This window comes from Myxocyprinus asiaticus, chromosome 16, assembly GCF_019703515.2.
Source record: "Myxocyprinus asiaticus isolate MX2 ecotype Aquarium Trade chromosome 16, UBuf_Myxa_2, whole genome shotgun sequence".
Classification (NCBI taxonomy): Eukaryota; Metazoa; Chordata; class Actinopteri; order Cypriniformes; family Catostomidae; genus Myxocyprinus; species Myxocyprinus asiaticus.
In genome coordinates this window covers 10,048,934-10,061,872 of record NC_059359.1, presented here as the reverse complement: position 1 = coordinate 10,061,872, position 12,939 = coordinate 10,048,934, and the positions used below count along the sequence as shown (strand labels likewise).

Below are 12,939 nucleotides of genomic sequence, written 5' to 3'. Positions count from 1 at the left end.
ACAAGTGGGCGCCCTGAACTCCACCAGCCATCTCATTTCCAACCACCCACAACAAGTAAATGATGAGATAAAAGGTTACCGTGCACATATTAAGGATATTTTGCTTTATCATTAAACATGAAATGCATGCAGGACTTAAACATTTTAAAGTCATCCATACTGTTGCACGAATTCTGTTGCATATATTAATTTAAACCATCAGCTTTGTGCACAGCAAGGGTAAACTGCACCTTATCTTTGTGTTTGGAAGTGTTTTGTAAATCAGACACTGTTCTCTGTAGTCCTTTAAACGTGCTGTACCTGTAAGACGCAGATTCCTTGAACGTACTCAAGTGCCTGTGCTGCTGTTGTCCAGCACGCATTCGGACAAACAAATGGTATTTCACATAAGTCTGACATTTGATATCTCAAAATAAATAATTGATTTAGAGCTCAGGGCCCTTTGGGTTTAGAGGCCCATGGGCAACGGCCCAATCATCCTGGTGGTTAATCAGTCCCTGCTAATATCGTTTAGGTCCCACTCATGCTGCCAAAACAACTATGACCTGTTGAGGCATGGACTCCACAAGACCTCTGAAGGTGTCCTGTGGTATCTGGCACCAAGACTTTAGCAGCAGATCCTTCGAGTCCTGTAAGTTACAAGGTGGAACTGCCTAGGATCAGACTTGTTGATCCAGCACATCCCATAGATGCTCAGTCAGATTGAGATCTGGGTAATTTGGAGGTTAAGTCAACACCTTGAAGACTTTGTCATGTTCCTCTAACCATTCCTGAACAATTTTTGCAGTGTGGCAGGGTGCATTATCTTGCTGAAAGAGGCCACTGCCATCAGGTAATACCATTGCCATGAAGGGGTGTACCAGGTCTGCAATGATGTTTAGGTAGGTGGCACGTGTCAAATTGACATCCACACCAATGGCCGGACCCAGGGTTTCCCAGCAGAACATTTCCCAGAGCATCAAACTCCCTCCACCAGCTTGTCCTCTTTCTACAGTGCATCCTGGTGCCATCACTTCCCCAAGTAAATGGCACACAGGTACACGGCCGTCCACTTGATGTAAAAAAAAAAAAAAAAAAAAAAAAAAAACTTGACTCATCGGACCAGGCGACCTTCTTCCACTTCTCCAAAGTCCAGTTCCAACACTCGCGTGCCAATTGTAGGCACTTTCAACGGTGGACAGGGGTTATCATGGGCACTCTGACTGGTCTGTGGCTACGCAGCAAGATGAGATGCACTGTGTGTTCTGACACCTTTCTATCATGGCCAGCATGAAGTTTTTCAGCAATTTGTGCTACAGTAGCTCTTCTGTGGGATCGGACCAGACTGGCTTGCCTTCACTCCCCATGTGCATCAGTGAGCCTTGGGCGCCCGTGACCTTGTCGACGGTTCACCGGTTGTCCTTCCTTGGACCACTTTTGGTAGGTACTAACCACTGCATACCGTGAACACCCCACATGACCTGCCGTTTTGGAGATGCTCTGACCCAGTCGTCTAGCATCACAATTTGGCCCTTGTCAAAGTCACTCAGATCCTTACGCTTGCCCATTTTTCCTGCTTCCAACACATGAAATTCAAGAACTGACTGTTCACTTGCTGCCTAATATATCCCACCACTTGACAGGTGCCATTGTAACGAGATAATGTTGTTCACTTCACCTGTCAGTGGTTTTAATGTTGTGGCTGATCAGTGTATTTGGTGTGCTAGTGCGCTTTTATTGAACTTAAAGTGAAATACTGTATGTTCATGGCATCTCTGCCAGCAAATCCTAATAAGAAGGGGTTTGGGTGGCATTCACACTTTTCTGATATATCAACTCTGTGGATACTGTGGATTGATTAAGTTTTTATATTTTAAAGTCATTCGTTATTGATATTGTATTAATCTTACTTGAAATTATATAATTATTTTAGGTTTGTTTATTCATACATATTTTATGGCCAGTGTGGGGGAAATAATTGGGGAAAAAATTAAAGTGTCTTTAAACAAATGCAAGACTACCAAAAATATATTTCTTGCAATAAATAATGATCATAAATTGCTTATTTTACAAATTTCTAAAATTGTCTCATTGAAGTGCACTTTAAATTGGAGTGAGAGATAGTGGGGGGAGGTCACTGTCACTTTGCACAGCTGATTGGTCCAGAATCTGGATGAGATCTCTGATCGGGAACACAACCTGCCTCGGAGCAGGTTACCCGATTAGCGTATGTTACTATGGTGATGAACCCCGATGTAAGCCTATCCATCCATTTTACTGGTATTGCGAATACAGAGTTCGCTTAAACTAAGTTTAAACTTTGCTAGCTAGCTGCTTAATCCTGCTTTGTGACATAGGCCACTGGTCATTCAATTTTACCCATGTCATACAGCATTAGCTTAAGTTAGTTTAAAAACTTTTCTCACGAAGCATTTTGCTTTTTTTTTATCTGCCATCACATGCATGAGTCCTCAGTTGATACTTCCTCTGAAAACAATTTATGCAAATAAAAGGGCAAACATCATTTCTATAAAATCGGTCAGTATGCCACTGTTTTTTAAAATTCACTTTCAATTTTCTGTTGGCATATGTGGTGCTTGTTATAAAAAAAATGTCTTAATTTAGACAAATTTATATGAAAAACATTTTATTGGTCATTTTTGAGGTGCTGATTTTTTCCTCAAATTGAAACATAAAATGCACACAAGATGTACATGTGTGCATTCATACTTTATCTACATACATAAATCTTTAGAAATCAAAGTCCCAGTACAAGCAGTGTTAACCTTGAACGGTTAAATCAAGGTTCAAAGTGTTATGACCTCAATGATACACAGTACGTACAAATAAATGTGAAACAGAGTGCCGATATCCAGTCTACAATATCAAATATTTTCTACTTGTAGAACTCGTGTTCCTGCTCGTCTTTCTTGATAACGGTCTTGTAAGCTTTCTCAAAATCTTTAGCAAGCACAATGTAACGGTTTTCACGCACCGCCAGCATACCAGCCTATAAACATGAAAGAAACAGTATTAATCATAAACAGAAAAACATATGCATGATTTAAAAAATGTATGAAAGTTAAGCAGAGTACAAACTGTCAAGTGTATACAGTAGGTGTCAGATCAGAATTTCAAAATGTAAAAAAGGTTTCATAATATTAATATAACAGTTTACAAAGAGCAATCTGCATATATCCTGAAAGTCATATTCAAAGTATTTAAAAGACATAACTAAACACAAATGTTGCTTTAGAAATGTAAAGGACTTAGATTTGTTAAACAGAACACTAGCTTAGCAAAGAAAATACTGCTCTAAACTATTCTCCTCTCGCTTACCTCCTGGCAAATAGAGTTGATGTCAGCACCAGAGATCTTGTCAGGCCTGGCAACATCTGCACTTCGGTTAAGGACAAGTGTGAAAAGCAAATACAAAGCATATTCTAAACATCTACTTTTAGTTTTTGGTTGTGACAGTCAAGAATAAGAAACTAAAGTCTTTGAGATATTTTATAAAATATTTGAGCAAACATTTTATGCAGAATCAGGATACAGTCCTCTAGGTCAACCTCCTCAGACAGGTTCATCTGGCTGGTGATGGTGGAGAACACCAGGCGTTTCTGTCGACGATCTGGCAGCGGGAACTCTATCTTACGGTCGAGCCTACCTGGGCGCAGCAGGGCTGGGTCCAGTGTGTCAGCCCTGTTGGTAGCCATAATGACCTGCCATAGAAAGTGTGAAACAGTGGACATCAGCAAAGGTTTAAAGTGAAAGTGACAGTGAAATAATAATAATTAAAACATTTCTCCAACCTTAACATTCACAGTCTGGTCAAAACCGTCCATTTGATTGAGGAGCTCCAGAAGGATTCTCTGCACCTCTCTATCAGCTACAAAGGAGATAACAGAAAAACAATCAACAATACGAACACAATATACAGTGCACAGGACCAGGGATTATCAGCAAGTATTAGTGATCATCCGATATTGAATGGCCGATGCCAATATCCAGCAAGCAGTGTTGCCGATACAGTAGCAATATCACAAAATGTAATAGTAATAACAATAACATAAAAACATAAAATTGCAAAAAAAAAAAAAAAAAACTTTAGCACTACATTTACTCAATTTCACACAAAACTAACTTTGTAAAAACAAATTTTTTTTGTGGATTTTCTCCCCAATTTGGAATGCCCAATTCCCAGTGTGCTCGTGGTGGCATAGTGGCTCGCCTCAATCCAGGTGGCAGAGGACGAATCTCAGTTGCCTCCACGTCTGAGACAGTCAATCCGCACATCTTATCACGTGGCTTGTTGAGCGCGTTATCACGGAGACATAGCATGCGTGGAGGCTTCACGCTATTCTCCGCGGCATGCACAAATCACCATGCGCCCTAACGAAAGAGAGAACCACATTATGGTGACCACAAGGAGGTTACCCCATGTGACTCTACCCTCCCTAGCAACCAGGCCAATTGGTTGTTTAGGAAGCCTGACTGGAGTCACTCAGCACGCCCTGGACTCGAACTTACGACTCGAACTTACGACTGTGGTAGTCAGCGTCTTTACTTGCTGAGCTACCCAGGCCCCCTGTAAAAAAGAATCTTTAAAAAAAAATTTATTGTATTTTAAATGGTATATGACAGTTTCTTCTGATTTCTGTAAAGTAATAAAATTTTAGTAATTTACTTGCACATGAATTTTTTTTAAATAAATTAGGGAAGACAGAAATAAGAAATAAAATGCGCATTAGTAATCGCATTTTCTCACAAAAGACCTAATCAAACCAATTGTACATATCGTGCATAGTGAATATGACATTTACTTAGAGTGCACGTTAAGAGCATTTACTTTGAAGTTGCACTCACAAGCTTGTGCGGATCCAGAGGGAGCAGCAATCACCTGACTGTTTAAATGTGCTGAATCACCTGCTTGGATTGTCACAGACTGACCATCGTGATTTGTGAAACAGAGGAACATTTGATCCTGATCTTGAAGTTTTGATTCTGGCTGATAGAATATGGGCCTCAGAGGAAGATATTAGATGAGCACTCGACGGTAAGAAAAGGTTGGATTTTCGTGAGGTTCGTGAATTACATCTGTTTAAACGAGACATCCACATATTTGCAGAAGGTATATGATAGAAGTATGATATTTGCCTTTTTATCATTAGACAAGACAGTTAAATGTTACAGGGAAATAAGAGGCTGATAGAATACGTGCTTCAGAAGAAGAAATGAGTGCTTCACAGGATGCTGAATTTGCCCAAGTTTTGTGAGGTTTGTTTATTGCATTTGTTTAAACGAGGTATTTGCAAATTTGCAGACGGTAAATATCTGTTTTATTGATATTTGCATTTTTATTATTAGACAAGAGAGTTATAAGTTACAGGGAACTGTTGAGGAGAGAGAGGAAGAGTGAAACACGCAAGCTTTAAAATTATGAGCTCAGACGAGTCTGACGCATCTATCAGATTCTGATAAGCGGACTGTTAAAATGACACTGTTATTGTAGTAACACGATGCCACGTAACAACAAAACTAACTGTGATTGGCCGTTTACATGTCTCAGACTATTCACATGCAAGCAGGCAATTCTTTGCACCCTCGCGGCCTTAAAGGGTTAGTTCACCCAAAAATGAAAATGATCCCATAATTTATTCACCCTCAAGCCATCCTAGGTGTATATGACTTTCTTCTTTCAGCCAAACACAATTGGAGTTATATTAAAAAATATCCTGGCTCTTCCAAGCTTTATAATGGGAGTGAATGGTACTTTAGATTTTGAAGCCCAAAAAAGCTCATCCATCCATCATAAAAGTAATCCATACGCCTCCAGGGGGTTAATAAAGGCCTTCTGAAGCGAAGCGATGCGTTTTTGTAAGAAAAATATCCATATTTATAACTTTATAAACTATAATCATTGGCTTCCAGTAACGGCCGTCCACATGTTCACGAGAGAGTTGAGTTCCGGCATATGACATGGGCGTAGCATAAGCTCTGGTGAGAAGTGACGAACGCGGAAGCGCGCGTTGTTTACAGCAAAGGAAAATGGAAAAAAGTAGTGAGTTGTTTTAGCTATACTGTACATTTGTATTAGTCTTAAAATAGTGCGTTTGTGTGTCTATTCAGGATGCTTCAGAATAAAGTCTTAAGATTACGTGAGCCGACATCGCGCGGACGGCTGTTACCAGAAGCCAGTGATTATAAAGTTATAAATATGGATATTTTTCTTACAAAAACGCATCACTTCGTTTCAGAAGGCCTTTATTAACCCCATGCAGCCGTATGGATTACTTTTGTGATAGATGGATGAGCTTTTTTGGGCGTCAAAATCTAAGGTACCATTCACTCCCATTATAAAGCTTGGAAGAGCCAGGAAATTTTTTAATATAACTCCAATTGTGTTTGGCTGAAAGAAGAAAGTCATATACACCTAGGATGGCTTGAGGGTGAGTAAATTATGGGATAATTTTCATTTTTTGGGTGAACTAACCCTTTAAGAAACAAATTGGCCAAATGGGAAAATTTATTCCTCCCCAATTTGGAATCCCTAATGCACTAAGTCCTCGTGGTGGCCTAGCGACTCGCCTCAATCTGGGTGGCAGAGGACGATTCTCAGTTGCCTCCGCGTCCGAGACCGTCAATCCACACATCTTATCACGTGGCTTGTGGAGCACATTACCGTGGAGACGTAGCTCGTGTGGAGGCCCACACTATTCTCCGCGGCATCATTTAAATGGAAGTTTTGTATCCGACTAGTCTAAAGAGAAACCAACCTTTAGAAAACAGTAAAAAAATAAAAAATAAAAATAAATTTATGCGACCCATTTAAAATACTTAATCTATTCCAAATCCGATGCTAAATTCCACTGAAATGGGGCATTTATCTGCGACGTGTTCACCTTGAATTATGATCATTGTACATTAAATATAGAACATGACACGCATTCACTGAATCAACATTAGCGAATATTTAATAGACATATTTATTGAAAACAAATGAATAATGCAGGATCAAATGGAACAACCATTAAAAGCCTGTTCTAAATGGAAATCACTAAGTAAAAGTTACTTAACATATTAAAACAGTCAGGACACTGAAAATAATTAACAGGTAGACTAAACCAAATCTATGAGAGAGAAAAAAAAAAGAACAAAAAAAAATGCGCTTAAGTTGCGCATATTTCACGCCGTGCAATCGTGCATTAACCATTGATCTAATATGACAGCTGTTCGGTAAAGAACGTTAACCAATAACAGTTGAAAACAAAAAAAAAGTAGCTATAGGATAGAAAAAATAGGCCTGTGATGTAGCCTGCAATAAACCTAATGTATTCTAAACATGCCGTGCACACAGAATAAAATATAGTTTAACCTGTTAAGCAGTCGGCACCTTGTTGAAAATAGTTTTCTTAATCAGCAGATTAAAAAAAAATTGCATACCTAGTCTAAAAGTTATTTTCTAGGCTACTTAAAAGCATACATTTTTTGATGAGCAAAATTAACCCGTCGACATGGTCTTGTGAAAGACAGGACTTGACTCACCTGAGTCGGCTATCCTGCACTTGAAAAAGCCCGCTCAGCGGAAAAATAACATCCAAGCATGCACAGATGTAAAGAAGACTCAAATGTGAAAACATCCATAGGGACTTTCAAACATTTGGAAAGCCGATTCCCACACCACCAAAGTGATTTTCCTAACTACTTTGCTGAGTTTGCATGTCTAGCGAGAGGACATTTTCCTGAGCGCGCCACGAGTGAGAGAGGTAAGAAACATGCGCAGCCTGAGGTGAAATTAAACTCTGTATCTGCTCCAGAAATCCTTTTTAAATAATATTTGTATTATTAATTCTATTTAAAATATGTAACATTAATGACAGTAATTTAAGTGCAGCCTCTGTAAAAATATAAAGCCAAATGTAAATGTGTAAAAAGAATGATCAGTTTAATGGGGGGAAATATTAACCGACTAGTAATTCCAGTGTCGAGTAGCAGCATCAGAACCGTTTAGTCGACCAGTCTCACACATCCCTACTCCTCACAAGACTTATAGCTCATGAGTCATATGGACTAATTTTATTTTGATTTTGTCACTTTTTATTCACTTAACAACCCCAGTCCTGATCAGCTATTGTTGTATGCAAAAGAGCAGCTCGGGACATGAACCCTATGGTTTTCATCTAAATCTATATTGTAAGTCATTAATAGGTTCTTAACGGTTCTTAAAATATTTTTGGCATTTTAACTGACAAAATGAGAATTTTCATTTTTGCATGATTATACTTTTATAAAAATGTCAGTGCTCTGCATTTCTCATTTGCCATGTTAAAATATATATATTTGCAGGGAACTTCATATAAACAATTAAAATAATTTCATGCTGCAATATGTGTATTGTATATACCTGTAATACAATACGCATATTATCATGAATAATGGTTTAATCGATACATTTCTGAAATAAACAGCCAAACAAAAAAGCGGGACCTTCATACCTCCAGTCTGTGCATCAAAACGCTTGGTAGCAATTGCATCTATCTCATCAATAAAGATGATAGCTGGGGCATTCTCTTTGGCCAGTCGAAAGACATCTCGTACCATGCGCGGACCCTCTCCAAGATACTTCTGTACAAACTCAGAGCCCACCACACGGATAAAAGCCGCTGCAGACATTTTGAAAAGCAAAGATAAGAGACTATAAAAGTTTAAAAATAACTGTGTGCCTCTGTTCTGTTCATTACAGTCTATGTTCATGAATAAAACCTCAACGATCAATGAGAATGGTTACTTAAGAGATTAAAGGATGAAAACTCCATGGTGGACCTTGATTTTCTAAAACATACCGGTGGTGTGGTGAGCAACAGCTTTTGCCAGCATAGTCTTTCCACAACCAGGTGGGCCATACATCAGCACTCCTCTGGGTGGGTCAATACCAATCTGTGAACAAAAGTTAAAAATTTAGTTGACAAACGAAACAGCTAAACTGTGACCCCATGTTTCCCATAGGTGCTGGCACCCATGCATATACACACACAAACAAACACCTGTTTATAGAGCTCAAAATGTGTCAGGGGGAGCTCCACAGCCTCTCTCACTTCCTGTTTCTGGATGTCCATTCCTCCGATTTCAGAGTATGTCACATCTGGTTTCTGATCTGAAGTCATAAACAAAATTGTGTAAAATTTCAAGACTTTTGTTGGCCTGGAAATCACAAATTCTATTATATTTCCAGGTTGCCCATGACAATTGGAATACTGCAGCAGATGCTCTTACCTGAGGTGAGCATCATAATGCTGCTATCAGCCTCTGGAGGGAGAACGTCCACCAGTGCATTGCTGTGCTTGTGCAGGGCAACAGAGGCATTGGGCTTCAGCAGTTCCCGGTCAATCGTGCTCAAAATCCGAACATAGTAGTTGGAGCCTGAGTTTTTAGAAAAATATACTAGGACATTAATGTTGAATCGAAAATGAATAGCATTAAGTATAAAACACAACTATATAAAAGTTATGCATGTGACACCATGTATATTGTTAAACCATAAATTTGGCATTGAAAGAATTTAACTGAATTCATAGTGGTTGTTTACATAGGAAAAGGGCACTGAAAACACACTCCATATTGCACCATCCCCACAGCAAAGCAGCAGCAATCAAAGGATGTGTTGGAACTATAATCTGCAGTTCTCAGTACTACTAGAACTACTCACTGACTTGTAATTCAAGATGGTCTGGGTGGCAGCATCCCCAATGTGTTTAATTTAAGCCATTTTGAAGACTCCAACAATTAAACCTCCTATTGCGTTCCATGCATTTTTTGGCCCGAGAAAGGTAGATGATAATTTTTAAATACCACATAGTTTTTAGTACAGGAACCAAACTTTGGGACTTTGTCAAGTCTATCAAAATACACATAATAAAAAAAAAAGAGTTTTTTTAAATACAATTGTTTGAGATATAATCTTTTGCATTTGTTTGTCAATTTTGACATCAATTGTGGCTTTAGTCTACACATGATATTATGTAGATTTTTTTGTACACTTATAAATACTCCACTTAGATTTTGCCTCTTTTCCATAATCTCTCACTGGGACTGCATCTTGTTTACAAACATGCACACACACATACAGTCACACACAGATTCCTGTACAAAACAGACAAGACAGGTGTAACAAACATAACAAATAAACTAAATCAAAGGTACTACTGTCCAAAGGGGTGTGGTGAGAAAGTTCAAAAGTATCAACATTAGTCTAAATAGGGCCTGAATGAGGAAATTGTCCACATTTTACTCTGCATGCTGAACCAGCTTGCAGCATACTCACGCATCAACATTTGGCAGTTCATGCAAGTAAACAGAATAGATTTTGCTTAAAAACCTAGTAAAGTATTACTGTTGCATACTTGAGTTGTACAGTTGTTTTGATAATGTTTAGTTGAAAAACGTTGGTCCACCAAGCTGTATTGAGCATTTATGAGTAATATGAAATTCATTCCAATTACTAGTAATTCTCACATTAGATGTCTATATATTGTATACTAAGTTATATTTAGATACATTTCACAGAAATGTTAATAAAAAAAGATGTCTTCACATGTATTATACTGGTTTTGTTGTAGTTAATGTATATTTTGAAATGTCAAAGAATTTCTACATTTTATTTTTTCTAAAAAAAAAAAAAAAATAGCCTATTAATTAATAACTTTTATATTTGTCAGTTAACATGCCAAAAATATTTTAAGAACCGTTAAGAACCTATTAATGACTTACAATATAGATTTAGATGAAAACCATAGGGTTATGTATGATTTATCAGCTTAAATTCCACCGGGTCAAAACTGACCCGTGAATGCAAAATGTGTATGCAGATTCTGAACACAATAGGAGGGTTAAGAGTTGATCGACAATGTCTTTTGATAATAGTACAATTGATACTTTTAATACACATACCCGTGGTTGAGCCCACAATGGCGGTATTCTGGTCAACTGCTTCCAGAAACTGCCCAATAACCAGAGGGATGCTCTGTATCCTCTTCACCTCTTCTTGAGCATGAAGGAACTCCTTCTTCAGGTTCTTCTGCTCATCTTTAATATATTCCTCTTGCACCTCCAGAAACTCCAGCTCCTGCTGCAACTTCTGCACAGTGGATATGAGGGCAAATTAAATAGGTGATTAAATGGGAACATTCAAAGCAGTAATAATTGGTGCCTTTTATACAAATAATAAACAAATGTCATGTTACTCAGTATAGATATTAGTCACAGTTGATGGCATGTAATTTTCTGCGATTGAAAACGAGGCTGTGAGGGATAGATGTATATAGTCTGTTCAATGGTATTGACCATTCTGCTGATGAAACAATAATATGTCATTCCATGAGTTGTGATAATTAAACTTGACTTCTGACATATGGATAGTACAACCAAGTGAACAAACTGCACATCTACTTTCCATTATTCACTCATGAAAAAGTAAATATGGAAGCTGCCATGACTAATGTCTATTATGCCAATATTGTGAAAGAAAACACCACAACATTCACAAAACAACAGGAAAACATAAACCTTATATCGGCTGTAAAGGTCCTCCAGATCTTCTGGTTCAGGAGCTAAGAAAGACAAGCCGGTCTGGGGCCTTGAATTCAACAGGGCCGGTACATCTTCCTGTAGGGGAACAAAAAGGATCACACACACATAAGGATCACATGTGTGTGTGTGTGTGTAAGCCCATATACCATGGAAATTTCAATCTACAATCCAGGGACACAAGAGAGTTCATAATAATAACACTAAACAAACACACTTTATAATCATTTCAATTAATAGCATTATTAAACATCATTACATTATATAATGCTAACGCTAATCATAATTGAAATGTACATTCATAGAGACTTTGAATTAGCCTAAATATATTCATGTATATAAATGTTAATGAACTTCTGTTAAGCATTAGATTGCTAAGCTAAATGGCTAACAAATATCCCAACTGATGTTGTTGCTGCTATGAATGTGTGAACCCCAAAATGACCACATATAGTACAAATATGTTGAGAAGTACACATCTGAACTTGAAAGGTTAGCACTGAGCGATTTTACTCCTGTAAAAGAGTGTCAGCACACGTGCTAACGTTAGCTGCTGTCAGAGAATGGCGTGACTGAGCATTTGCAGCCAGCTGAATGAATCGACGCCATCTATAGTACGATTAAGGGCCTTAGACTCGCGTTCCTGCTGCATTTGTATTTTTGAAATATGAACCATATCTCATTTAACATAAGTAGGACAGCAACACCGCCCCCGTCTTTGAAAAATGCTTGAAATACAACGGGATATCTCACCTGAGGCTTCTCAATCAGCACTCCGCCGTCCTCCATGTTGCTTTGTAGCGAACTGACGTCACGTCGTAGGTCATAAAAGTCCCTTAAATAATACTTTTCCTCTCCTCTCCCGATAGAGCCCTTTATTTTGGGCTACAAAAGCACCAGACATTATAGGTTAGGGTAAGAATAAATCAGCAGGAGAAAATCAAATGTCAAATAATTTAATCTGAATGCAGAAGTCCACTTTTTTAAGTGTTAGCCTACTTTGTGTGTAGAGAAATGTATAGCCTAAATATCTTTGACATACAATGAACTACCAATAAAAGTGTGTGCTTCTTTGAATAAATGTAGAAAGCTATATTAGGGTACAACGGGGCTAAAGGCATACATCACGGAAAATGTGCTTTTTCTCGTCACAAAATGTATCAAGATTTTAAAAAGTCAGTGTTGGGTAAATTACTCTAAAAAAAATAATTTATTACTAACTACTAATTACATATTCTACAGTGTAATTAGATTACTGTACTAATTACTCTGTCTGAAAAGTAATTGCATTACTTGTTACTAATTACTTCTAAAACCCTTATCAGCCTCCACAAGATGAAAAATACAAGGATAGACATGAAACTGTTCTTTTAATTC

The 12,939-nt window shown here is 38.0% G+C and overlaps 1 protein-coding gene across 1 annotated transcript; it reads right to left on the bottom strand.

Moving 5' to 3' along the window:
- Nucleotides 1–2,609: 2,609 nt before the first annotated feature.
- psmc4 (proteasome 26S subunit, ATPase 4) lies at nucleotides 2,610–12,369 on the bottom strand. The gene is made up of 11 exons (XM_051721951.1): nucleotides 12,316–12,369; nucleotides 11,542–11,640; nucleotides 10,927–11,113; nucleotides 9,253–9,399; nucleotides 9,024–9,133; nucleotides 8,823–8,916; nucleotides 8,475–8,642; nucleotides 3,792–3,868; nucleotides 3,533–3,701; nucleotides 3,319–3,374; nucleotides 2,610–2,989 (listed from the first exon to the last, which is right to left on the bottom strand). Exons 1-11 carry the CDS (start codon nucleotides 12,349–12,351, stop codon nucleotides 2,876–2,878), a joined length of 1,257 nt encoding a protein of 418 aa, XP_051577911.1. The 5' UTR covers nucleotides 12,352–12,369; the 3' UTR covers nucleotides 2,610–2,875.
- Between the last annotated feature and the right edge of the window lie 570 nt (nucleotides 12,370–12,939).

What these genes read in the sequence shown, in the direction of transcription:
- psmc4 (XM_051721951.1), bottom strand. Translation starts at nt 12,351, where the DNA reads ATGGAGGACGGCGGAGTGCTGATTGAGAAGCCTCAG. An exon ending in TGTTGCTCACCACACCACCG is followed by an intron (nt 8,643 to 8,822) that starts GTATGTTTTAGA and finishes AAATGTCTGCAG; the next exon opens with CGGCTTTTATCCGTGTGGTG. An exon ending in ACCAGACTGTGAATGTTAAG is followed by an intron (nt 3,702 to 3,791) that starts GTTGGAGAAATG and finishes TTTCTATGGCAG; the next exon opens with GTCATTATGGCTACCAACAG.